At 40.6% G+C, this 24,150-nt stretch overlaps 1 protein-coding gene across 1 annotated transcript in view; it reads left to right on the plus strand.

Moving 5' to 3' along the window:
* Nucleotides 1-16,430: 16,430 nt before the first annotated feature.
* Nucleotides 16,431-24,150, plus strand: part of LOC139155829 (double C2-like domain-containing protein alpha) — a 42,586-nt gene continuing 34,866 nt past the window's right edge. The window contains exon 1 of the mRNA XM_070731141.1: nucleotides 16,431-16,659. Within this exon, the coding sequence (XP_070587242.1) occupies nucleotides 16,431-16,659 (229 nt within the window). The remainder of the gene's footprint in view (nucleotides 16,660-24,150) is intronic.

The following is a 24,150-nucleotide window of genomic DNA, read 5'->3' on the forward strand; positions in this document are numbered from 1 at the left end:
ATTTTTTACTTGGGACAGGATTGGCCACCCTCTTAAAACCCAATTTTTTACTTGGGACAGGATTGGATCTGTGGAGGTTTCTCTTGCAATGTCTGTAGCGGACAGGAGGGGAGACTCATTTAATTTTATCAATAGGACATTAGTAGTTGGTGCTGGGTCCTCTACCAATTCTGGCTGTGGGCACCTGCTCAGCGCATCCACGTGCCCTATCTCCTCCTCCCCCCCCCCAATGTTGCAAGGTATAGTCATATCACAATTAAAAAATAGCCCATCGAGAAATAAGTGCAGGGGTTTGCCTGTCTCCTGCTAAAATGCCCAAAATAGGTTTGTGATCAGTGATCAATGTAAAGGGGCAGCCAAAAAGATAACAGTGAAAACACTTGATGCTGGCAACGGCTGCCAGCGTTTCTTTATCTAGTTGAGAACAGTTTCTTTCAGCTGGTGATAGAGTTTTAAAATAATATGCTATAGGCGCCTTTGTGCCATCCGGGAAAGAATGGCTGAGGATGGCACCTATACTGAATGGGGAGGCATCGCAGGTTAAAGTCAGAAGCAGAGTAGTAGTATATTGCATTAGAACGCTTTAGGAAGATAACAAATCTTTAATAGACTGAAAGGCGAGCTGTTCAGAGGATCCCCACATCCAGACTGTGCCTTTCTTAAGTAGGTAATGCAGAGGCTCTGCCACCATTGCTTTCTGTTTAAGAAAGGCAGAATAAAAGTTAAGCAAGCCTGAAAACGCATGTAATTCGCTTCTGTTTGTGAGGGTTGGGGCGTTTTTTATAGCAGCAACCTTTTCCTCTGTAGGGCGAATTCCTGTTTGGCAATCCGAAACCCTAAGAACCATGCTGGGAATACCCCAGGAACACTTATCAGGCTTCACCTGCAGCCCCGTGTCCCTAAATTTCCTGAGGACTGCCCTGACCTATTCCCACAGCTGTGCCTTGGACTCAGCCGAGATTAATACATCATCGAAATAAGGGATGATGCCCGGAATTTGATGAAGGAGCTTTCCATAAGGTTTTGAAAAATGCCTGGGGCTACACATACACAAAATTGTAATCTGGTGCACTTGAAGGCTCCCCTATGCGTAACTATGGTATGAGCTTCAGCGGTTAAGGGGTCTATAGGCAATTGCTGGTATGCCTGAGTGAGGTCAATTTTTGCAAAAATAGAGCCACTGCCAAGGGTGTGCAAAAAGTGTTGTACAACAGGGATTGTTGTTGGTTGAAAATGAATGGAGAATTTCGCCTGAAGGGTAGACCATGCGATGGTCTCCACAAACACTGGATCGGTGAGAGTGTGGGCTAGGCTGTAGATGGTGTGGGCTAGGCTGTAGATAGTTCAGGAAAATCAGCTGGTTCCGATCATTGGAGCCATCATGGAGGTTGCTAGCTTGCAAGAGGATCCGAAATTTGGACATATAAGAAGTCCATGTCTCGTGTTCAGGATTAAAGAATTTGGGCGTTTGAGCCATAGACGAGTGCATGCTGAGTAGAGTTGTGCGAGAGTTCGCACACCCTCGTTGCCACTGTTAAATCAGTGACTCTAGGAGACTGTTGAAGCTCAAATATTTTATTCATACAAGAACTGGAACAGTAAACACACACCAACTACGCTTAAACCCAACAACAGCAGTGGCTCACCCATTGCCCTATTTATACTCTTGCGAAAGCACAGCAAAATCCTAGATAATGGTTTAGTTTTGGCGGGTTTTGTCTGCTTGCCGCATGGGAGCCAATCAACTTCAAGCTCTCATTTGACTTGGCAGATATAACAATCTGGTCCTGGAGTCTTCTCTGGAAATTCTCAGAGATTTACACAGCCTCAAAAAATACCCTTTTTTCTCAGGTCCTGCCTTCATTCCCATGATACCCTAATGAAATACTTTAAATTGAAAAACAGCCATTGATTTGAACCCATATGTCATTGGCAAGCCTAATCCTCTAATTACCCCCCTGATTTGGCAGAATGAGTAAGTCATCTTGGAAAATAATGTGTTGGAGTTGAGTGGAAATAAGATCTGTGCTATATTTGCAATTTAGCCTGCCTTGTATTGTCTGGTCTGCTATCCTGACACCATCTTCGAAGTAAGATTTAATGCCCAAGCCTGTTGATTTCTATATACTGTTAGAAATTTTATATCCAAATGTATTTTATTCTTTATACTGTTTGCATCTTCCCTTAAAGTATTAACAGAATCCACAATGGTCTGAGAATCAGTGTCTCCAAGTTAATCAACTTAGCAAACTTCTTCAAACCCTGCAATAAGGTTCCCAGGCCTAATCCACATATCAAAGAATAAAGTCTGCAAACACAACCAGAATTAATTAAATTAGGTCTCCCAGAGGAATTGCGTGTTCACAAGAATAAACACACACACACACTCACACACACTCACACACACTCCTCAAGTGTTACCCTAGAATCAGCAGGTAAACACTTTCACTACGTGGACAAGCTCCCCCTATAAAAATCTGCTGCTGTACTATCGGGATCTCATTTTTATTTATTCTTGAGAAACCCCAAATTATTCTTCTAATAATACCAAATGTCTCTAAATTTTGGAGGGGAAATGTGTGGAAACAGCTAGCTAATGGCAGCATGAGATTGAATTTACCTGAACATTAAAAAAAAAAAATCTAAGTAGGATCAGATCTGGACAATGTATAGAGAAAAATAACCAGAAAAATCTCAGGTCATATGCTAGATGAGAAGTTGAAAAAATATTCTGGAGAGCATTAAAACAAACCCCTTAAAATTTTCTATGAAAATTAATGGCTGCCAAAATGAATCACAGAAAATCTTCAGAGTAGAGTAGAGTAGAGTAGAGTAGAGTAGAGTAGAATAGAATAGAATAGAAACATAGAAGACTGACGACAGAAGAAGACCTCATGGTCCATCTAGTCTGCCCTTTTACTCTTTCCTGTATTTTATCTTAGGATGGATATATGTTTATCCCAGGCATGTTTAAATTCAGTTACTATGGATTTATCACACACGTCTGCTGGAAGTTTGTTCCAAGGATCTACTACTCTTTTAGTAAAATAATATTTTCTCATGTTGCTTTTGATCTTTCCCCCAACTAACTTCAGATTGTGCCCCCTTGTTCTTGTGTTCAATTTCCTATTAAAAACACTTGCCTCCTGAACCTTATTTAACCCTTTAACGTATTTAAATGTTTCAATCGTGTTTCGATCATAGAATAGAATAGAATAGAATAGAATAGAATTCTTTATTGGCCAAGTGTGATTTGACACACAAGGAATTTGTCTTTGGTGCATATGCTCTCAGTGTACATAGGACAAAAAGATAGATTTGTCAAGAATCATGAGGTACAACACTTAATGATGGTCATAGGGGTCAAATAAGCAATCAGGAAACAATATTAATAAAATTCTTAAAGATACAAGCAACAAGTTGCAGTCATACAGTCATAAGTGGGATAAGTACCTTATCTTGGGGGGCCCAAGGGAGGCTACAGGACAAGATGGTGCAGATTTGAGCTTCAGATGCTCCCTTTGCACAGTTCCCTCAACACCTCCAGAAACAGGCATCAGCTCCCAGATCCTCGAACCAAAATATCACACTCACACATAGGCACATACCCAAAACACACACCAGCTTTCTGCGCAAGATGCTTCCCACCAAAAACCTACCCTGCTCCTGCTTCCCCACAATAAACAGCCCTGGAGGCGGGTGTGAAAGTGCTTCCAGGAATAGCAGCCAAAGACAGAAATGTGCCATGAAAATTTCACATGTGGACAGTCGGTGCGTGGCTGAACAGGGACTCAAGAGACGGGAGGCCAGAAGGGAGCAAGTTTGGCCAAGTTGGGGATGAAATCATCGTTTTTGAGAGATTCCCTATTTGCTCCCTCCCTGTCAGCCTGCCACACTTCCAAATGCCAGGTATGTCGCGTGGAGCGGCTGGGACAGAAATAAAATGTCACTTGCCACTTAAGCAGCAGCTGCATTTTAATCAGGCTACTAATAATTCGAAAGAGACATCTCAAGATTGTCCTTTGTGCCCACTTCTGCCTGCCAGCAGGACTTGTGGGGGAGGTCTCAATTTGAGGAGGGGATAAAAGTTGGGGTTCGAAACCACTGACACGAGACTCCTCTCCCCACCGCTTGGACTGCTCGTCTGCTTAATTAAACTCACGGCGCTCCAGTCCCTAATGATCCCTCCCTCTTCCTTCACAATTTGACAGATAGCGGAGAAAATTAATGGCTGGAGAGGGAATTAAATTGATCCTTCTCCTCACTGCGGCTGGGTGACAATCCACCCATGGATTCCAGAGTCTCTGTCTGTGATGTTAAGAGACCACTGCAGCCACAGCCAGACAAGGCAGCTGGGAATGAAATGATCCAGTGCCCCCTAGAGGGAAAGACCCCCCAAAATCTTTACTTTGTCACTGCTTTTTCACACATGTCCATGTGCAGGTGTAAATGCAGTTAATGCAAGCTTCTGTCTGAACAAAAGGGGGTGCAATGTACAGACGAATCAAACTATTATTATTATTATTATTATTATTATTATTATTATTATTATTATATTTATTTAGTTATTATTTAGTTATTTAGTTATTTAGTTATTTAGTTAGTTAGTTATTTAGTTAGTTAGTTATTTAGTTAGTTAGTTAGTTATTAGATTTATTTATTATTTATTTATTACTTAGATTTGTATGCCGCCCCTCTCCGAAGACTCGGGGCAGCTCACATATTTATATGCCGCTCCTCTCCGCAGACTCGGGGCGGCTAACAACAATAGTGAAACAACATATAACAAATCTAATATTTAAAATAATTTTAAAAACCCTATTTTAAAAAAAAAAAACCAAACATACACACAAACATACCATGCATAAATTGTATAGGCCTAGGGGGGAGGGCATATCTCAGTTCCCCCATGCCTGACAACAGAGGTGGGCTTTAAGGAGCTTGCGAAAGGCGAGGAGGGTGGGGGCAATTCTGATCTCTGGGGGAAGTTGGTTCCAGAGGGTAGCGGCCGCCACAGAGAAAGCTCTTCCCATTGTTATTATTATTATTATTATTATTATTATTATTATTATTATTATTATTAATTGGATTTCTATGCCGCCCCTCTATGAAGACTCGGGGCAGCATAGAAATCAAAACCAAATGTTTTTCATTTTGTTTTTTGTTTTCATCCACAGCTATAATTTTTTTAATGTATCATAGAAAAAGTATGAGCTTTATTGGATAGACTAAAAGCATTTTATTTCAGGGAAATTGGGTCACCCAGCTGTCTTTGGGAAGCTCCCAAGCTAAGCAGGATATGTAATTAACCACATGTGCAATGCACACGCACACACACACACAATAAATAGCTATCCCAACTATGAGCCATAGTAATTTATTATTTTTAGTAGTTTTTCCTATCTTTATCACTTTATAAGCATCACAAGGCAGTCAACATTTATAATACTCCTTCCTCCCCCCACAATTTTATTTATTATTTATTAGATTTGTATGCCTCCGGTGGGGTGAATTTGGACTGATCCAAAGTCACCCAGTCAGCTTTCATGCCTAAAACAGGACTAGAATTCACTGTCCCCTGGTTTCTAGATATTAAGCATTGGGCCAAACTGGCTCTCTGTAAATAAATATAGTAAATAGTTATGCTCCATAAATGGATCGAAATCTATTTGTCTAAGTGGGCAGCCAAAATTCAGCCTTGTGGAATGAAGTGTCATCATTTGAGTGTGAGTATGCAGTGTGAAGTCATTCTTTTATCACTTTTGCAGTTCTTACTTTTTTTTAAAAAAAAATGTCCAGCTACACAAAAATAGCATGATGCTTCCTCAGAGATAAGGACTTTCAGCCAAGTAATACTTTAACTTCTGTTGATTCAGTCTGTTGGAGGAACAGCTGATTTGGCTACAGAAACAAATATACATGCACAGATTAGTTCCGAGCTGAAGAATTTTCTGGGGGATGTAATGATACAAAGAGTTGTATCATTGACTTCCGGTTCCTCCTTCGGCAAGATCAGGAGCAGGGACCGGGAGCTGTGGGGCTGGCTCCAAACACTCCATGCCCAAGAGTCCAAATTCAGACCTAAGGGTATTCCATAGAGAGGGCAAAGTGAAGGAGGACCACCAGGAGGGTAGAAGGGATCCCTAACTCTCCTCCGTGAACTGGCAAGTTTCTAGCCAATAGTGCAGAACCAAATATGGCTGCCATGAAATTGAAGGAGGACCAGAATTAACAAGACTGAGCAGGAGGAAAATGTGAGAGATTTGTGATTTGTGATAAAAAAAGACTATTTGCTTTTCAAAACAACCCCCCCCCCAAAAAAAAAATGAGGGGGAGAAATAAGGAAGCTAAAGATTAGCAGCGGGTCAAGCATATTAAAACTGAAAAATAACATTTGGGAACTAGGAGGAAAAAAGTTTTTATTGGAAGATTTAAAAGAAGATGTTTTTTTAAAGAAAAAAACCACAATGTTTGAACTGCAAGCTGTTTTGGACTTAAATAAATTAATTATCATATATATTGGATTAATAAAAGTAAAATAATGAACTGAGCACAGAACAATGAAGAGGAATTTTTTATTTGAAGCAAGAGCACCATTTTGCATTGTCTATTTTGTTGCATCCTTCCAACCCAAAACTATTACTGCCTGAGCACTTTCTATTGCTGCTTTTTTATTTCTCTAGTCTCCCATCGCATTGCTTTTAACTAGTACTGCCATTTCCTTAGTGATTGTCCATTGTATTTTTAGCATTCTATTGATATCCTCTTTCACTTTTTGCCAAAATTCCTGCACTATCGGGCATTCCCAAAACATATGCATAAACATGCCTTTATCTTGACACCCATGCCAACAATTCCCCCTGACATTCTGCTGAAAGTGTGCGAGTTGAACGGGAGTAAAATACCACTTATGTAATATTTTCCTTCTCATTTCCCTGATTCTTGTATTTTTAATTTTCCTTATATTTTCTACTATATTTTCCATCTCTTGTACCTCTACTTGTATCTCATTTTGCCACCATTTAGTCAATCCTTAAATCGTGTCCCTGTCTGACTGCACTAGCAATTTATATACATTGGTTGCTTGCGCCTTTATACCCTCACTTTTTTCTCTTATTATTTTCTCTAACCCTGTCTCCTCCCTCAATAGTACTTCTTTATTCTCCCTTTTGTTAAGATATTTACATATTGCATTTATTTGTAGCCACCTTCCCTTACCTAACCACCATTCTATACGGTTTCTACTTGGCCTGCCATCCTTCTCATATAACTGTTATATCTTAGTTATCCCTCTTCCCTTCAACTCTCCTATAACCCTATTTAAATTTGTTTCATTATCTCTATTTATTACATAAAGCGATGACAGTTTAGATTTATATAATCCTATTTTCCCCTGCCATTTTTTCCAAATTTCCATAGTCCCTTTCATGGGGCCTATTAATTTACCTAAGTCGCTCCTGTTCCACTTTGTAAAGATTAATTCTCTATTCTTCATCCCGTTTATCTGTTTTTCTAATTTCACCCATTTGTTTTCACATAATTGCAACTCCATTAACCTTTCCATTTGAAAACAGTAATATTTTTAAATAGAAGCCTGGTAATAGAAAATATGAGGATTGAAAATATGTAACTTTTAAATAGTATATAAAAAAGAAAAGTAATATTTTTGAATATGATGATAAAAGATGTTTAATGAATTTACTAATATTACATAACTATAAATAAATTACTCCTTGTAATAAGGATAAAATATACTGTATATGAATTACACGTAGAAATGAATATAAATAGAAAAGATGAAGATTGAAAAATAGAAGAAAATATAAAGATTGAAATATGTAAGGAAATACATCTTGTAAGGGAAAAATAATGATATGGAAAAGAGGATAAAGAAATTATAAGTTGATTTTTGATTAATGTTTAGGGAATAAGTGAAATAAAATATACTATTATTAGAAACATATAAATTGTGAAATGACCACATCTTTGTTTGTTTTTCCCCACTAAAATGGGGGGGGGATAAGATAGGAAAAAGACTAAAGACAGATATTAAGAGGAAAAGAAATATGGGAGATGTATTGAAAATGAAATGATAATGGATTGTAATTATTTTAAAAGCAACAAATACTGTTAAGAATATTGTATGAATGTACGAAACTCAGATAGCTCTTGACATGAGATGTTGAAAGACCAAAACCAAATAAAATTTATTTGGGGTGTGTGTGAAGAGTTGTATCATTAAATTCTTTCACACACACATGTATATATAAAACAGTTGCTGGCATCTAGCCACAAAAAGATCAGAATTTCCAAGGTTTGCTTATTCAGCTCTTTGTACTCTGAGGTGATTTCCATGTGCAATTACTCTAAGTCAGTGTCTCTCAACCTTAATAACTTGAAGATGTGTGGACTTCAACTCCCAGAATTCCCTAGCCAACTATGAGAGACAGTGCCTAAGTAGCAGGTCCCATGAATGTCTTACTGGGATTATTATGGTTGTCACAGTCTAACCATATGGTGTCCAAGGAGTTGACTGATATGTATGGATTAATTTATATTGTTGCTTTTTTAAAAAAGTGATTAAAAGCTCCAGTTCACTAATGCTCTGTTAGTTGTCTAAAGCAGTGTTTCCCAACCTGGCCAACATGAAGATATCTGGACTTCAACTCCCAGAATTCCCCAGCCAGCATTCGCTGGCTGGGGAATTCTGGGAGTTGAAGTCCAAATATCTCTAAGTTGCCAAGGTTGGGAAACACTGGTCTAAAGAATGCACCTTTAGTCAAAACAAAATATCCTGAAGGCCCCCAATGTTCATTGATGTATGAAATATATCTGCCTATCCTATGTAAACATTTTTAATTTTTGTAATAATAAATATTAGATTTTTATCCCTTCTTTATTACTTTATAAGTAACTCAAGGTGGTAAACATGCATATTAATACTGCTTTCTCCTATTTTCCTCACAACAACCCTATGAGGTAAGTTGAGCTAAAAGAGAGGGACTGGGCCCATGTCATCAAGCTGGCTTTGGTGGGACTAGAACTCATTGTCACCTGATGATGTCTGACCCAAAGTCAGGTTTCATATCTAAACCAGAACTCTCCTAATTTCTAGACCTGAGCCTTACTGAGGACGGGCGAATCTATTTTCCTTTGCTCAACTATCATAAACTTTGGGAGGTTTGGGGCCTGTAGCGCACTTTTTTCAGAATCCAGGCCTAAGAGCAACTTCAAACCTTGGGCTCTAATTAAGCCTTACCAACTTGAGGGGGTGGATTCCAGTCCATTCTGCCAGGCCCAAGGCAAGTTTATATGTTTGACTAACACTTGAAATGTCATTCAATAACATATGCAGCATCACAAACATTTCCTGGTTTGGAGTAGGTCCAGGACAGTGTTGCCATAGTAACCGGAGGGGGGGGGGCAGAGCAGAAAAACTTCAATGCCCCACACTCAAGGGAAGTGATGCTACTGTGAAGCTTCAAATGTTTTTGTTTTGATTCTGGAAATGCTCCTTCAGAGTGAGTGGAAAAAATGAGGGCCACCAGGGAGCAATTATGACCTTTTATGACTGGGGAACCCTAGTTGGAACCTTCTGGAAAGGTTTACGGTGAGTTGTTGACCCTAATCTATCAGTCCTGCCAAATGCATGGAGTGCATGCTAACTCCTGAAAAGCTACTTATTGGAATAGAAAAAAAGGATTCCTTGTGCTGTCTTGGACTCATCATAACACTCTTCTGGCTATCTTCAATCCTGATATCTCTTTTAAAAAATCCATACTAAGTACAGACAGCAAAACACATTAGAAACAGGAAAAAGTTGTACCCACAAAGTAGCATTTCTAGATAAACCCGCACTCCAGCAGAAGTATAAGTAACTATTTCCTTTTGTAAGAAACCAAGTGATTTAGTTTTGATCAGTTTTTGCCCAAGTCCTTTTCTTTAAATTCTCTCTCTCTCTCTCTCTCTCATTCTCTCGCTCTTTCTGTGTGTATGTGTGTATGTGTGCATGTGTGTATACACATACATACATACATACATACATACATACATACATATTGTATTCCCCCCAAAATAAGACTCTGTCTTATATTTTTTTGAATCCTGAAATAAGTGCTTGGCCTTATTGGCGTTCACTTATTATTATCAGGGGACGTCTTGTTTTGGGGGAAGCAGGGTACATAAATATATACATGCATACATACATTTTTAATATTAGATTTGTTCCACTGTTATATTGTTTTTATTGCTGTTGTGAGCCGCCGCGAGTCTTCGGAGAGGGGCGGCATACAAATCTAATAAAATAAATAAGAATAAATAAATACATAAATACATAAATACATAAATACATAAATACATAAATACATATATATATATTATATTATACACACACACACACACACACACACACACACACACACACACACACATATATATATATATATATATATATATATATATATATATATATATGTGTGTGTGTGTTAAATGTTTTTTTAGCTGGAATTTTTAAAATTAAGGGAGACTAGGATATATATATCAAATATATTAAAGGGTTAAATAAGGTCCAGGAGGGAAGTGTTTTTAATAGGAAAGTGAACACAAGAACAAGGGGACACAATCTGAAGTTAGTTGGGGGAAAGATCAAAAGCAACATGAGAAAATATTATTTTACTGAAAGAGTAGTAGATCCTTGGAACAAACTTCCAGCAGACGTGGTAGATAAATCCACAGTAACTGAATTTAAACATGCCTGGGATAAACATATATCCATCCTAAGATACAATACAGAAAATAGTATAAGGGCAGACTAGATGGACCATGAGGTCTTTTTCTGCCGTCAGACTTCTATGTTTCTATGTTTCTATGTTTCTACATAAATACATAAATACATAAATACATAAATACATGCATACATCATGCATGCATGCATACATACATACTATATCTATGGTGGGTGGGTGCGTATACTATACACACCCAGACACACACATATACCCTCCCATAGTTTGTGTGTGTATATACTATATACTGTATAGTGTACACATACACACACATACACACATGCACACACACACACACACACACACACATTCTAGTATCTGCACATTTACACACACTTATTTTCCCCAATACAGTACATCTCTTTAGGAATAATCACTCCCCCTTTCACCCCTCCTCACTTATAATGTATTCCAGTCTTTTTTTCCTTTTTTTTCAAAGCCTCCTTATTAACAATATCACATTATATAATCTATGTAATACCACTGTTATATTATGTAACTTTAGTCATAGAAATGCATTATTCTATTCCATTCTATTCTACTCTATTCTACTCTATTCTATTCCCTTATTCTGTTCTGCATTATCCCTTGCATTTATGGATATGCCTTCAACCATGTTTTAAGTGCAGTTTATTTATTTATTTATTTATTTTATTTGTTTGTTTATTTATTTATTTCTTACATTAAGGAAATGCACTCACCTTAAGCCCAGGGGGAAATGCAGAAGTATTTAATAATTCATCGTTCTTTATACTCTCATCTTTCCCCTGTTCTCTTTAGGGGAAAGAATGAGCAACGCTAAAAATATATACGTCTCTCTGTCCAGTTAAAACTGTAGAAGAGAAATTTTTAAATCAATATTCCCTCGGGGCACAACACACACACACACGCACACACCTAGTTTATCTCGCCTCAATCTTGGTAGTTGATTTACCCCCGCGAGCCTCTGATCACTTCTGTCTCTTTTCCCTTTCTTTTTTCTTCTTTTGCTACGGCTGAGTACACACACGAAGTCTAATAGTTCCGCCTATTATCCTCTAATCTAATCTATGTATTCCGTATCAGATCTCTGCACCGTCCCCCTCCCATTCTCAATAGAAACAATAGTCTCCACCTCTCGACTGCAACCCCCACTTCCCTGGTGCGCTTTCTCTCGCTCGCTTGCTCGCTCGCTCGAAGTCCGTGGGATCCCCAATCGATCCCTTCCGCTCATTCCTTGCATCGCCTTCTCCTCACTGGAACCTGTTGACGGGATCTGCACCCAGGTAGGAGGGGGCAGGGGGAGGGGGGAGTCCCGTGGGACCGAGTGGGAAAAGGGGGTGAGTGTGCAGCCTTTGGAAGCCCGGGGTGTGGGGTTGCGTGAAAATAGTTGCAGGGTGCAACTTGTGGGGTCACAATCTGGCAGAGTTTCCAAGAAGGAAGAGACTTGGCAGAGTTGTTCGGCAGCAGGTGATATTCGGGAGAGGAGGCAAAGGCTGGGACAAGTTTGGGGAAGCTGCTATGGGGCCGAAAAGGTAATTTGGGGGGAAGGGGGCAATGGCTGGAATGTAGGGGTGAGGAGAGTGAAGATTGGGGGGGATATCAGGGTAGAAAACGATTCAAACGTGCTTCTTCAAAGAATAAGAGGCATCTCAGGTATAATCTGGAAAACGGGGACACCGGGTGCGATATTCAGGGTAAAAGTTGGGGTGAAATCAAAGGTGTCAAGAAACAGAGATGGCAAAATTGATTCCTGCGATGGGAATAGATGCAGGGAAGCTATGAAAATGATTGAGAACTGGTGGATTGAGGCAAGGTTTGTTCAAGAAAATACCCTTGTGCAGACCTCTTCCCCCCTCCCTCTCTTTTCAAAAAACAAAACTACCACAATTCAATTCAGCAAATTCATCCTGTGACTATTGTCTAAGAAAACAAATTCACGTGATTCATGTAAAATAAGCCTGGAGCTAATACTAATTTCAAAATATACTGCTCTATTAAAATGTCACTAAGTGTCCAGGAGAGAGAAATTCCTAATTCACTTATAATTATCTCACCATCATTAAAATTTGGATGGGGAGGGAGGCAGGGGGGGGGGGGAGAGAGACCACTGCTGCAAAATTTGTTCTAATTAGAGTTTGAAATTTTGTTGACTGACATTCCATGTCTCATGTTGCATAGTGATCTAGTAACCTTTGATTTCATTCCTGTTTTGCCCTTTTCCTTCTTATTTTTATTTAAATGCATCTCTGTCTATCAGAAATAGACCTCAGTTCAGTGAATTCAGTGGAACTTGATTTCTATAAAGTGGCTAGACCACTGCAGTCTTGTAGCGCATCAGGCTATTTCAAACAGTACAGTTCGGATGTTTATAATTTTTTTTAAAATCTGTCGTCAGTTTTGTTCACTGCACCAACATCCTAACTTTTCACCTGCTTGCTAACAAAGGAAATGGAAAAAGATGAGTTGGACAGTATTGATGGTATTTCAGTAACAGTATCTGTTGAAATGTTTACCTGTTAGGAGAAAGAGATCAAAAAGAAATCTCTTTATAAAATAATCATTCATTTCATTCACCCAAACAGAAAAAGTTTGGGAAAATTTGGGAACAGCCAGAAAAAGGTCCCCAGCCCAAATTTTGGGAAGTGAGGAAGTGACTCACATAGTGGACCATGAGAAACTGGGATGAAGAGAAATAAATCTGGAAAAACCTGGAGTTTAGTTCAGAAAAACATAAACAAAAAGAAAGAAAGAAAAGGGATTGGGTCCCTTCCCTATAAGAAACCGCAAATGGGTGTAGTAATGTTATGTAAAACATAAAAAGATAAGTGGCGATAGAATCACTAGTTTAGTCTCCTCGTTTATTCAATGTTTATGTAACATTTCCTACATGCATTGATGTATTAGCTTTTTTCCTATAGATAAAGGTCTGTAGATATTAGATTTACATTTGCAATCGAAAAAATGAAAACGTCTTCTTTTCCCAAAGTCATCATGTAGAATAGAAAAATGAAGGTACCTTTTTAATGTGATTTATAACATCTACTTAATTGATGGAATTGAATGATACAGAATGTAGTGGTGATTTGTGGTATACATGGGAATATGGCAATGTTGTGGAGATAACTCACTTTTGGGGGGAATAGCATTTAGATTTATATACCACTTCGCAGTACTTTACAGCCCTCTCTAAGCAGTTTACAAAGAGTAAGTATATTGCCCCCAACAATCTAGGTCTTCATTTTACCGACCCTAGAAAGATGGAAGGCTGAGTCAACCCGAGGGAACCATAGATTTCTTTAGTAGCAAATTTAAGTGAGGAGTTACTGAGAAGACTCCAACTAAAGTAAGTTACTAAAGATTATAAATGCAATCTGTTAGTAGGCTGGGAAGAATCCTAAAATGTCGAAATACAAATCAAGCAAATGAACAAACACAAGGATGCTTAAAAACATTGCAATAAGTGTTTAATTCTACTAAATGAATTAGTAGAATTCTCAGTCATCAGCAAACCTTACCTTACCATACCTAACCAGCCATTTTCTGCACTTCTGTTTCTGAATACAAGGGGTTGTATTCAAACATAGTCAACATAGAGTAAATAGCCTTAGGCTGTTAGCCTGCTTGACATAGCCAATTTCCTGTGGTTTAGCCCATGTTTCTCAATCTTGGCTACTTTCAGATTTGTGGAATTCAACTCCCAGGATTCCCCAGCCAGTTGAAGTGTAAATATCAGTAAGGTTGAGAAACCTATCTAACATCAATGTGGCCATGATTAAGAGAGGTGCATTTCTTGCCTAGAAAGTATCAGTTTTTTCTGTCAATTCCCCCCCTCCCCGAAACCTACCTGAAATACCTTACAAAGAAAATAATGAATTGTTTAGTTCAAAGCTTAAACATTGGTTATTTCTCCTTGACACTACCGGTATAAGATACATGTATTTCTTTACTAACACAAATTGTAGTTCACCATCATAAATACTTGCTCACACAAAGGGTTTTTTGTTTGTTTGTTCCCTTTAAAGGTACTGTCTGGTTGAATTTCTCAATTCTTCTGGCAACAAAGAAATCTTTGCCTCCCTGCAAAGTAGCAAATTTGACCTGCCAATCATCCTAGTTTAGAGGGAGAACCAATCAATAATATTTATTTCATCAATGACAAGCGAAATTTAAAAGTACAAAAACAGTGTGAAGCAAATGAATACAATAATTTTCTAATAAGTAGCGAAATAAATCACGTAGTATAACATTCACTCCTCGATTGCTATGTTAATACAGTTGTTACCTAGATGATAAATCTAAAACATCAATACATACAAAATAAAAACAAAAACTATATATCCCCCTAACAATTCATCAAACTATCAGCCAATTTGGTTTAGTAGTTAAAGCTCTAATTTTTGATTCAGCCATAAAAGCCAGCTGCGCAATTTTGGGCGGGCCTCTCTCAGCCCAATCCACACCACAGGGTTGTTATTGCGGGGGGGGGGAAAGAGGAAGAGGGTGTATTGAACATGTTCACCACCTTGAATTCCTGCCAGTTTGGTCTAGTGCAGTGATGGCCCTATATTGCTTACACGCTAACCATTGCCTTAGCTCAGCTCCAATGTGCATGTATGTGCCAGCCAGCTGGTTTTTCGCTTGCACAGAGGCTCTGGGATGGGCGCACACTCTTTCAGCACCTGAGGAAAAAAAGATTCGCCATCACTGGTCTAGTGGTAAAGGCACCAAGCTAGAAAGTAGGAAACCATGAGTTCAAGTCTTGTCTTAGCCCTGAAAGCCTGCTGGGTGACTTTGGACCAATCACCAGGCAGGAGACAGGGAGTTCTAGTCCCGCCTTAGCCATGAAAGCCAGCTGGGTGATTGGGCCAGTCACTCTCTCTCTCAGCGCAATCCACTTCACAGGGTGGTTATTGTGGGGAAAATAGGAGGAGGACAGTGTGTTGGATATGTTTGCCACATTGAATAATTTTAAAAATAATAATAACGTCAGGATGTAAATAAAGAGGTATCAGTTAAGATGTATCAAACCCGAAGTATTATTTTAAACAAAGATCATTATGATTTTACTACCGGTAATTATATCTTGCTTTCATTGCAGGAACATAAAATTTAGCTATTGCCCGTGTAATGAATGGTTTTAAGTCTTGAAGGAGAAGGTTTGTGCAAAATTTATCTGGCCTTGGAGAGAATTTACGAATTAGGAGTACACAGGGTAGATTGACCTGATGTCTCTATAAAATGTATAATGTAATAAGGGCTCTGTGAGGGAGATTTAAAATGTGGTACATAATGGATAGAGAGATCAGACAGACAGACAGACAGACAGACAGACAGACAGACAGACAGACAGAGACAGGAAGTGAGGGAGTGGGGGGAGAGACAGAAACAGGGACAGAGGTGATTTCAACTTCATTGTCGCCACATGGTAGAATCTTGAAAAGTTTACATACAGTATCCGAAACATCACTCCCCCATTTCTGGAGAAGCTGAATGCCACTTTATTAAGAACAAACCCAGACAGGTATTTCCTTGAAAATCAAGCCCAATGGGTTTTATTCAAGCAAGTTTGCCTAAGGCATCTTAGCATACCAGTATACAACTGAGGATGAAAACTAATAAGTGAATTTCTCTCCCCTTTTTTCAGCACAGCCGACTGTTCCTCCAATGACTGTCCGCCGTGGAGACCGCGCATCAGTTCCTATCCGAGAGCACATGGCCATTGATGTGTCCCCTGGACCGATAAGGCCCATTGCCCAAATCTCAGCTTATTTTCCGCATCCTGGGCTGGAAGGAGTGCTGACGACCCAAGATAGGATGAGAGGGGAAGGAACAACTGTACCCCCAGGAACAGGGGAAGGTGAATCTACTGAAGGATATGATTCTGATGAGAACAGTAAGTATAATTCCCCTGTCTGTTGAGAAGACATGAGCTTTGATCAAACTATCCTTTATTCCAAGAGGAAAACAGCTGGCTACATTGCACATTCCATGAAGATTTCTCTTTCATCGACTGTCACTTCACGTATCAACTTCTCTCTTCTTCTTCCTATATTTTAAGATAGACACAACTTCAATACAAATCCCACATAGAAATGCTTGACAGCTGGCAGTTCAATTTGCACATTGTTCTGTGGGGGCATATAATAAGTTAGTTTGATTCTGACAGCGGAATGTGCAAACTGACTCATTAATAATTTGTTCAACCAATGTGAACCATTGTGGTTTGTCAGTCGTGGTTTATGACTTAGCAAGACCTATGATCTAAGTCACCATAGTTTGTTCAATAATTCAAACAAGGCTAAGATTGATGTTTGAGTAGAACCAGCAAGTCTGCCTCATATTATGCCCATCAACTCACTCATATTTAGACTTTTTTTCCCCCCCACATACCTAGGAAGGCATATTAAAATTTTGTGAATGACCATCCAGAGGTTCATCCTTCACTTTAATGTAAACTTGCTACCACACTGGCATCCATATTCTCTCAAATGCTACCTTATGCAAACAATATGTTTGTCATAAACAAGTCTGTCTTACAAAACAGTTCTCAAAAACATGGACAATGGAATCTTCACTGATTGATTAGCTGCCACTGACTCAGCATTAGCTCTTGTCACAGGGAAAACAATGTTCATCTTCTCAACTTCTCTCTAACAGAAACTCGGAATTCTTCGAGGATTATTCACTGGAGGTTTTAAAGAGGAGATTGGACAGTCATTGGTCTGGAATGGTATAGAGTGGGGTCTCCAAACTAGGCAATTTTAAGACTTGTGGACTTCAACTCCTAAATTTCCCAGTCCCATGCTTGCACACAAAGCCATATCTGCTGGCATGCAAGTCATTGATTGATTGATTGATTGATTGATTGATTGATTGATTGATTGATTTTGTCCAATACACAATGAGTCTTTTAGTGGGTATACACATAGTAAAATACATAATGAAGGTTATAGATGATATACTCATAATAAAATATATCTAAGAAAGAATAGAAGAGAAGTTATAGGAATAGAACATATCAATGAAAGAATAGGAGAAGAGATATAGGAATAGAAGAAAGGTAGAGGAGATATAGGAGAGCAATAGGACAGGGGACGGAAGGCACTCTAGTGCACTTGTACTCGCCCCTTACTGACCTCTCAGGAATCTGGAGAGGTCAACCGTAGATAATCCAAGGGTAAAGTGTTGAGGGTTTGGGGATGACACTCTGGTAATGAGTTCCACGCTTCGACAACTCAGTTACTGAAGTCATATTTTTTACAGTCAAGTTTGGAGCGGTTAATATTAAGTTTAAATCTGTTGTGTGCTTTCATGTTGTTGTGGTTGAAGCTGAAGTAGTCGCCGAGAGGCAGGACGTTGCAGCATATGATCTTGTGGGCAATACTTAGATCATGTTTACAACATTGCCCTAGCTCAACTTCAACGTGCATGTGTATGCCAGCCAGCTAGTTTTTGGCTCTCACAGAGGCTCTAGGAGGGCATTTTTGGCTCTGGGGGAAGTGGGGTATTTTTACCCTCCCCCGGCTCCAGGGAAGCCTTTGGACTCTGGGGTGGGTAAAACATGAGCCTACTGGGCCAACCAGAAGTTGGGAAACAGTCTGTTTTCGGCCTCCAGAGGGCCTTCAAGGGGTGGGGGAAGCTGTTTTTATCCTTCCCAGACATTGAACTATGAGTGTGGGCACTCGCTCATGTGCGATAGCGCAAGCGCATGCTCTTTCAGCACCTGAGGAAAAGAAAGGTTCGCCCTCACAGTTCTAGAGAGATACAGTCCTCTTCCTTCAATACATTCATCCACCTACACTGTTCACTTAAAAGTGATGTTTGTATGAGCCCTTGTCACATTTATAGCCAACGTTCTGGGGAGACTTTCCTGAACAAGTCTGCCATTATGATATTTAAATGTAACCATTGTGTTCTGAACCTTGTTCATTCTTTGTCATATATGCTATAAAATGTGCTTCTCCACCTTCCTATAGTTTGCACATTGATCTGGAAATAAAGTCTAGTGAATCTCTTGAGGTTTTAGGCTGAGTGAACGCCAGAGAGAACTAGAAAACAGAATCCTGTCTTTGCCCCGAGGCAGTCATACTTAATTGTAAATAGCCACACTCAGTGCACAGTAAAATAATACATGCACATTGGCCCATAGTAAAAGATAAACTTAAAAGGTCTGCAGAACATGATATGGCAATTTCTGTCCTCTACACTACAGCACACCCAGAATGGAGAAAGTTGCAATTTTGAGCAAACGTATTTAAAAAATCTTAATAAAAACATGATATATTTTTATAATATGTATAATACAGTAGTGGGTTTCACTTACCTTCCTACCGGTTCAGGAACAGGAATGCATGGGTGCATACACATGCGCAGAGTGTTTTTGATGACATCCAGGTGGGTGGGCGGAGCCTCTGGCCACCTCCGGTACTGGTTCGCCCAAACCAGTGCGAGCCTGTAGCAACCCACCACTGGTATAATATATATTATCTCTTCTCCCTTCACCAAATCAAGCTATTCCGTACCCGGCAAGATTTAAGAGACTCAGGTAGCTGGATTCACATCTAGAGGGACACATAAAAGCAATTTGTTTCAACCATCTGGGATCTTTTTGGACCCGGAATTTGAAACCGGCACATGCACAAATCCATGCTTATCTTTCTCATATGCAAATCTTGCATGGCCAAGCTCTCCAATATTGTTTCACTACTCATAATCTACTGTGATTAAACAATTTCCAGATCGGTGATGGCGAACCTTTTTCCACTCGGGTGCTGAAAGCGTGTGTGCGAGTGCCCATATCCATAATTCAATGCCTGGGGAGGGTGAAAAATCCCCTCCCCTGCCATTCTCAGAGGCCCTCTGGAGGTCAGAAACGGCTCATTTCTCAACTTCTGATGGGCCCAGTAGGCCTGTTTTTCACCCTCCACAGGCCTCAGAGCCTAGGGAGGGCAAAAACACTCCCCCATCCCCCCAGAGGCCCTCCGGAAGCTGAAAATGCCCTCCTGGAGCCTCTATGTGAGCCAAAAATCAGCTGGCCAGCATTCACATGTGTGCTGGAGGTGAGCTAGGGCAACGGCTCATGTGCTGGCAGAAATGGCTCCATATGTCACCTGCCACAGGTTCGCCATCATTGCTCTAGATTGTCAAACCCAAAATTGAGAATGATACATGGCAATCCTTTCAAGCTGAGTTCTTTATTGTTTCACTTCTGTAGGCACCTACAGTATATTCTGAGAAGCATTAGGGAGGTTCTGTCTTCACCCTCTTTCTCTCACATTTGGCCTCTGAGCTGAGTTTGCCTCTTACTCCTCTGGCATGAACCCCCTCCCTCCTGGGGAGCCACCTCCTCCCTAGATGACATCACAAGATACCGTGAGCCTCTTCTCTGACTCTGCAACCCATCAGAGCAGAGCTAACTTTAGGCTAAAACGGAGTAGATACTGGCTTAGTGTGCCAAACCTTAGAGACCACCAGTGCTTTCCCATCTCCTTCCAGAGAAAATGCTACTTTTGCATTAATGGCCCCTGCGTCACAGCTTTCTCAATACAGGGACTAGACATGATACACAGTCATTCAAGCACAAACCAGCATAATTGGGGCTTTGAAAGATGTTCCTCTTGGGATTTGGGGTTGGCTTGAGTAGTCACAATGGCTGAGGGAACCTCCAAGTCTTCATAGGATTATCATTTGCTGCTTGTGGGCCAAATGTGGGGAAAAGGCTGCCTGTGAATTTCCCCGAGACCTGCGGCTTGCAAACAGATTCTGAAAAAGGATGCAACCTAGCAAATCCGGGGTTGCAAAAATCTGCCTAGCCACTAGGTGGCAGTAAAAAGAGACAGAAAACTCTGTGCTGACCTCTAAGTGGTCCTCTGAATGCCTGCAGGCTGGATCTGGTAAACTGTTGCTTTCATGCACGTACCATTCTTCTCTCAGGATTCACAATAGGATGAAGTGACCTGCTGCAACTGGAGTTGTAGTGGGAGAGGAACAGATGAAGGAAAGAATTGGTTCCTGCACATATTTATCTTTAGGACTAGGAGAAATACTAGATAGCCAAATCTTTTGGAAACATGCCCCGTTCTCAGCTTCTTGTGCTTCTGCTTATGGTAAGGCAAATAAATATGCATATTCAAAGCCTGAAAATATTTGGTAAATTTGGTCAAGCCTGTGCACATTTATTTGTCTCAGTCCAAGCACATACCTACTATGTGCAGAGAGTTGCAGGAACTGTGGGTATCAGCAAAAAATGCCATGGTAGTAAAAAATCAGGATGTCAGTTTTTCCCTTGGACCTGCCTCTGAAGAGTTATTGAAGCCCCACACCCATGTTTCTGGGACAACCCATGCATGCAGATGTTCACCCAGGCATCTTCTCTAGCAAAAACAATCTCACAAACCCACACCCTCTGCTGTTAACACAGCCCAGCATAAAAGAGACATTGCATTTATATGCTCTCCTACAGGTGTATGTACGCACACACACATATAGACACCGACTCTCGTAAGACAGGAGGGAGGGAAGGAAAGGAGGGAGGAGAGGGAGAGAAGGAAGAAAGGAAGGAAAGAAAGGAGAGAGGGAGGAAAGAAGGAAGGGAGGGAAGAAAGAAGAAGGTAGGAAGGAAGGGAGAAAGGGAAGAATAGAGGCAGGAGTGGAAGGGAAGGAAGGAAGGAAGGTTTATGAATGATAGGTATAGAACAAGGGAAGAGTGGAGGAAGGAAGCTGACATAATGTTGTGCTGAATTTAAGGTGTGGCTTGGTAAAATAGAGACAAACTTCAGGTATTCAGCTAACAAAGATGGAGAAGAAGCTCTAAACACACAAAGATTCTTGTTTTCATACCTATTTCTTACCCTCCAGCAAGGCTAGCACATAAGAGATACAGGAATCGCCCAGAAAGTCTGGCACACAGTAAATGCGATATCAAGATGTACTTAGTACACAGGGAGGTTCTTTAGGGACACTGGGTGGTCCCTGACATCTCAGGACATTGGGTGTCTCCTTGGGGACTTTCCACAAATCTGCAGGTGTCTAGAGATAATGATGCCATCTGTACACACACGCAGATTCTGGGTCAACAATAGGAGTGGATAATGTAGATAGAGGGGGGGGAGAGGGAGAGAGAGATAGAGATAGAGAAGGGGGAGAGGGGAGAGAGAGGGGGAGGGAGGGAGAGAAAGGAGGGGGAGAGAGGGAGAGAGAGAAGGGGGAGAGGGGAGAGAGGGGGAGGGAGAAAGGAGGGGGAGAGAGAGAGAGAAAGAGAAGGGGGAGGGAGAGAGAGAAAGGAGGGAGAGAGAGATCTATAAAGAAGGGGGAGAGGGGAGAGAGAGGGGAGGGAGGGAGAGAAAGGAGCGGGAGAGGGGGAGAGAGGGGGAGAGAGAGATAGAGAAGGGGTAGAGGGGAGAGAGAGGGGGAGGGAGAGAAAGGAGGGGGAGAGGGGGAGAGAGGGGGAGGGAGGGGAGAGAGAGTGTGAGAGAGAGATAGAGAAGGGGGAAAGGGGAGAGAGAGGGGGGAGGGAGAGAGAGGGAGAGGGAGAGAGATAGAGAAGAGGGAGAGGGGAGAGAGGGGGGAGAGGGAGAGAGAAAGGAGGGGGAGAGAGTGTAAGAGGGAGGGGGAGAGATAGAGAAGGGGGAGAGGGGAGAGGGAGACAGAGACAGAGAGATCTATGTTATCAGACAGAGGCATGCACCAAAACAGAAAGCCATCCAGAAAGCCATACGAATAAATGTATCCTGATACAAAGAGGTACAGTCTGATAACATATGTGTAGGGGATGTGTAAGTCCTTTTCACGTGGCTTTAAAATTGTGTAGCCTGGCTGAAGACCAGAGGGTAAGTGTGGGGAGAAAGGGAGAATGCATCACGTTTTTTGCTCTTGATCTCTTATGCATCATTCATCAGCAGTTTGTGCATGTTCGCCATGCGCTCTGGGATCTGGCTTTTCTCAGGTAGAGAAAGGGAGCCCAACCGTTGGCGGCTATCGCTTGGCTAGCGAGAAATGCCTGGTGTTGACGAGTGAGGAGAGGAAGCCCATCCTCTTTCTTCTCTTCTGGTTGAATTTTATGGACTCGGGACTAGCTAACTCCTTCCTAACAATAACTAAACCATGGTTTATTGAAGAATCGGTAGGGTGCATACTACCTGCTGAGCCCTTTAGTGCCATAAACAGGTCACGATGGCTATCTTACACAACGCAGCCAAGCCAGAAAGAATTGTGACTTCACACATTTGGTGAACACGCCCTATTTGTGAAATGGGGCAACGACAATAGGCCAGAGACTAAGCAAGTAGAAGTAAATTTCCTTCCAAAATTGACAAAACGCAGTCCATGACCCAGGCCAAGAAACCTTTTTACTGTGGCAGACTATTGATCCATGCAATTTATAGATCAATCACAATGTCTTGGAACCCATAAAGGAGAGAATGTTTTGTTTTATGCCACCGAGGTACTGCAAATTGTTCCTACATAGCTCAGATTAAGCCTTCTAGCTTTAAAAGATGGGACGTCTAGGTGGGGTGGATGGATTTATTTGCTCAGAAATGTCACCCAAATGTGTAAATACTTTCATGAAGACAGGAGGGAGGGAAAAGCTCTAAGTCACCAAGGCCAAACGAGTTTTCTAGGCCTAGAGAAAAACAAAAGCAGAAATAAATAGTGAGTCCCCAAGGTATGATCAAAAAGTCAAGATGGCAGAAACAATGATGTAATCATAGCTCTGCCTGGTTTTTAGTAGTGTCACATATGCAATGCACTTAAAAAACAAACAGATCTTGAATTGCACTGTCACAGCCGCCTTCTTGATTGCTTTTTTAACAATCTTTGCAGACATCCTTATGGGTCCTGAATAATTCACAACTGGGCAACTGTCCCAGAGAGAAGACATACAGTATTCTAGGAAGTTTAATTTGCAGGGGGAAAAGAGGCTGTGATAAGGAAGGTAGAATAATTCCTACACTTATATTTGTGGAGTCCTTGGTGCGCTCTGAATTTGGTTGTTTGTTTTCAGATATCTCGTCACCCAAATTGGTAACTTCGTCAGTATAAGGGGATGTAAGGGGATCCCCTGGTTTTCTCCTTAGTAGCTCCTTAATTAGGGTTTTGTTTTTTGCTTGTTTATTATTATTATTTATTAGATTTGTATGCCGCCCCTCTCCAAAGACTCATTTTTCTTGTCTTGCTTATCTGGTGTTGACTGCTGGTCTTTTAGTTGCCTTCCCCTCTTTTGAATGGTGTGTAAATATGTTTTATTTCTATGTGTCTACTGATGGCTGATTCAGAAACATAAGTCAACTTTCTTTGCTTTGTCCTATGGGAAACAGGAGCTCAATTATTATGCATCTCCTAACATGTCTTACTGTATTTGCGCAATTAATTCAGGACATCACAT

Source organism: Erythrolamprus reginae, unplaced genomic scaffold, assembly GCF_031021105.1.
Source record: "Erythrolamprus reginae isolate rEryReg1 unplaced genomic scaffold, rEryReg1.hap1 H_7, whole genome shotgun sequence".
In the NCBI taxonomy this organism is placed as follows: domain Eukaryota; kingdom Metazoa; phylum Chordata; class Lepidosauria; order Squamata; family Dipsadidae; genus Erythrolamprus; species Erythrolamprus reginae.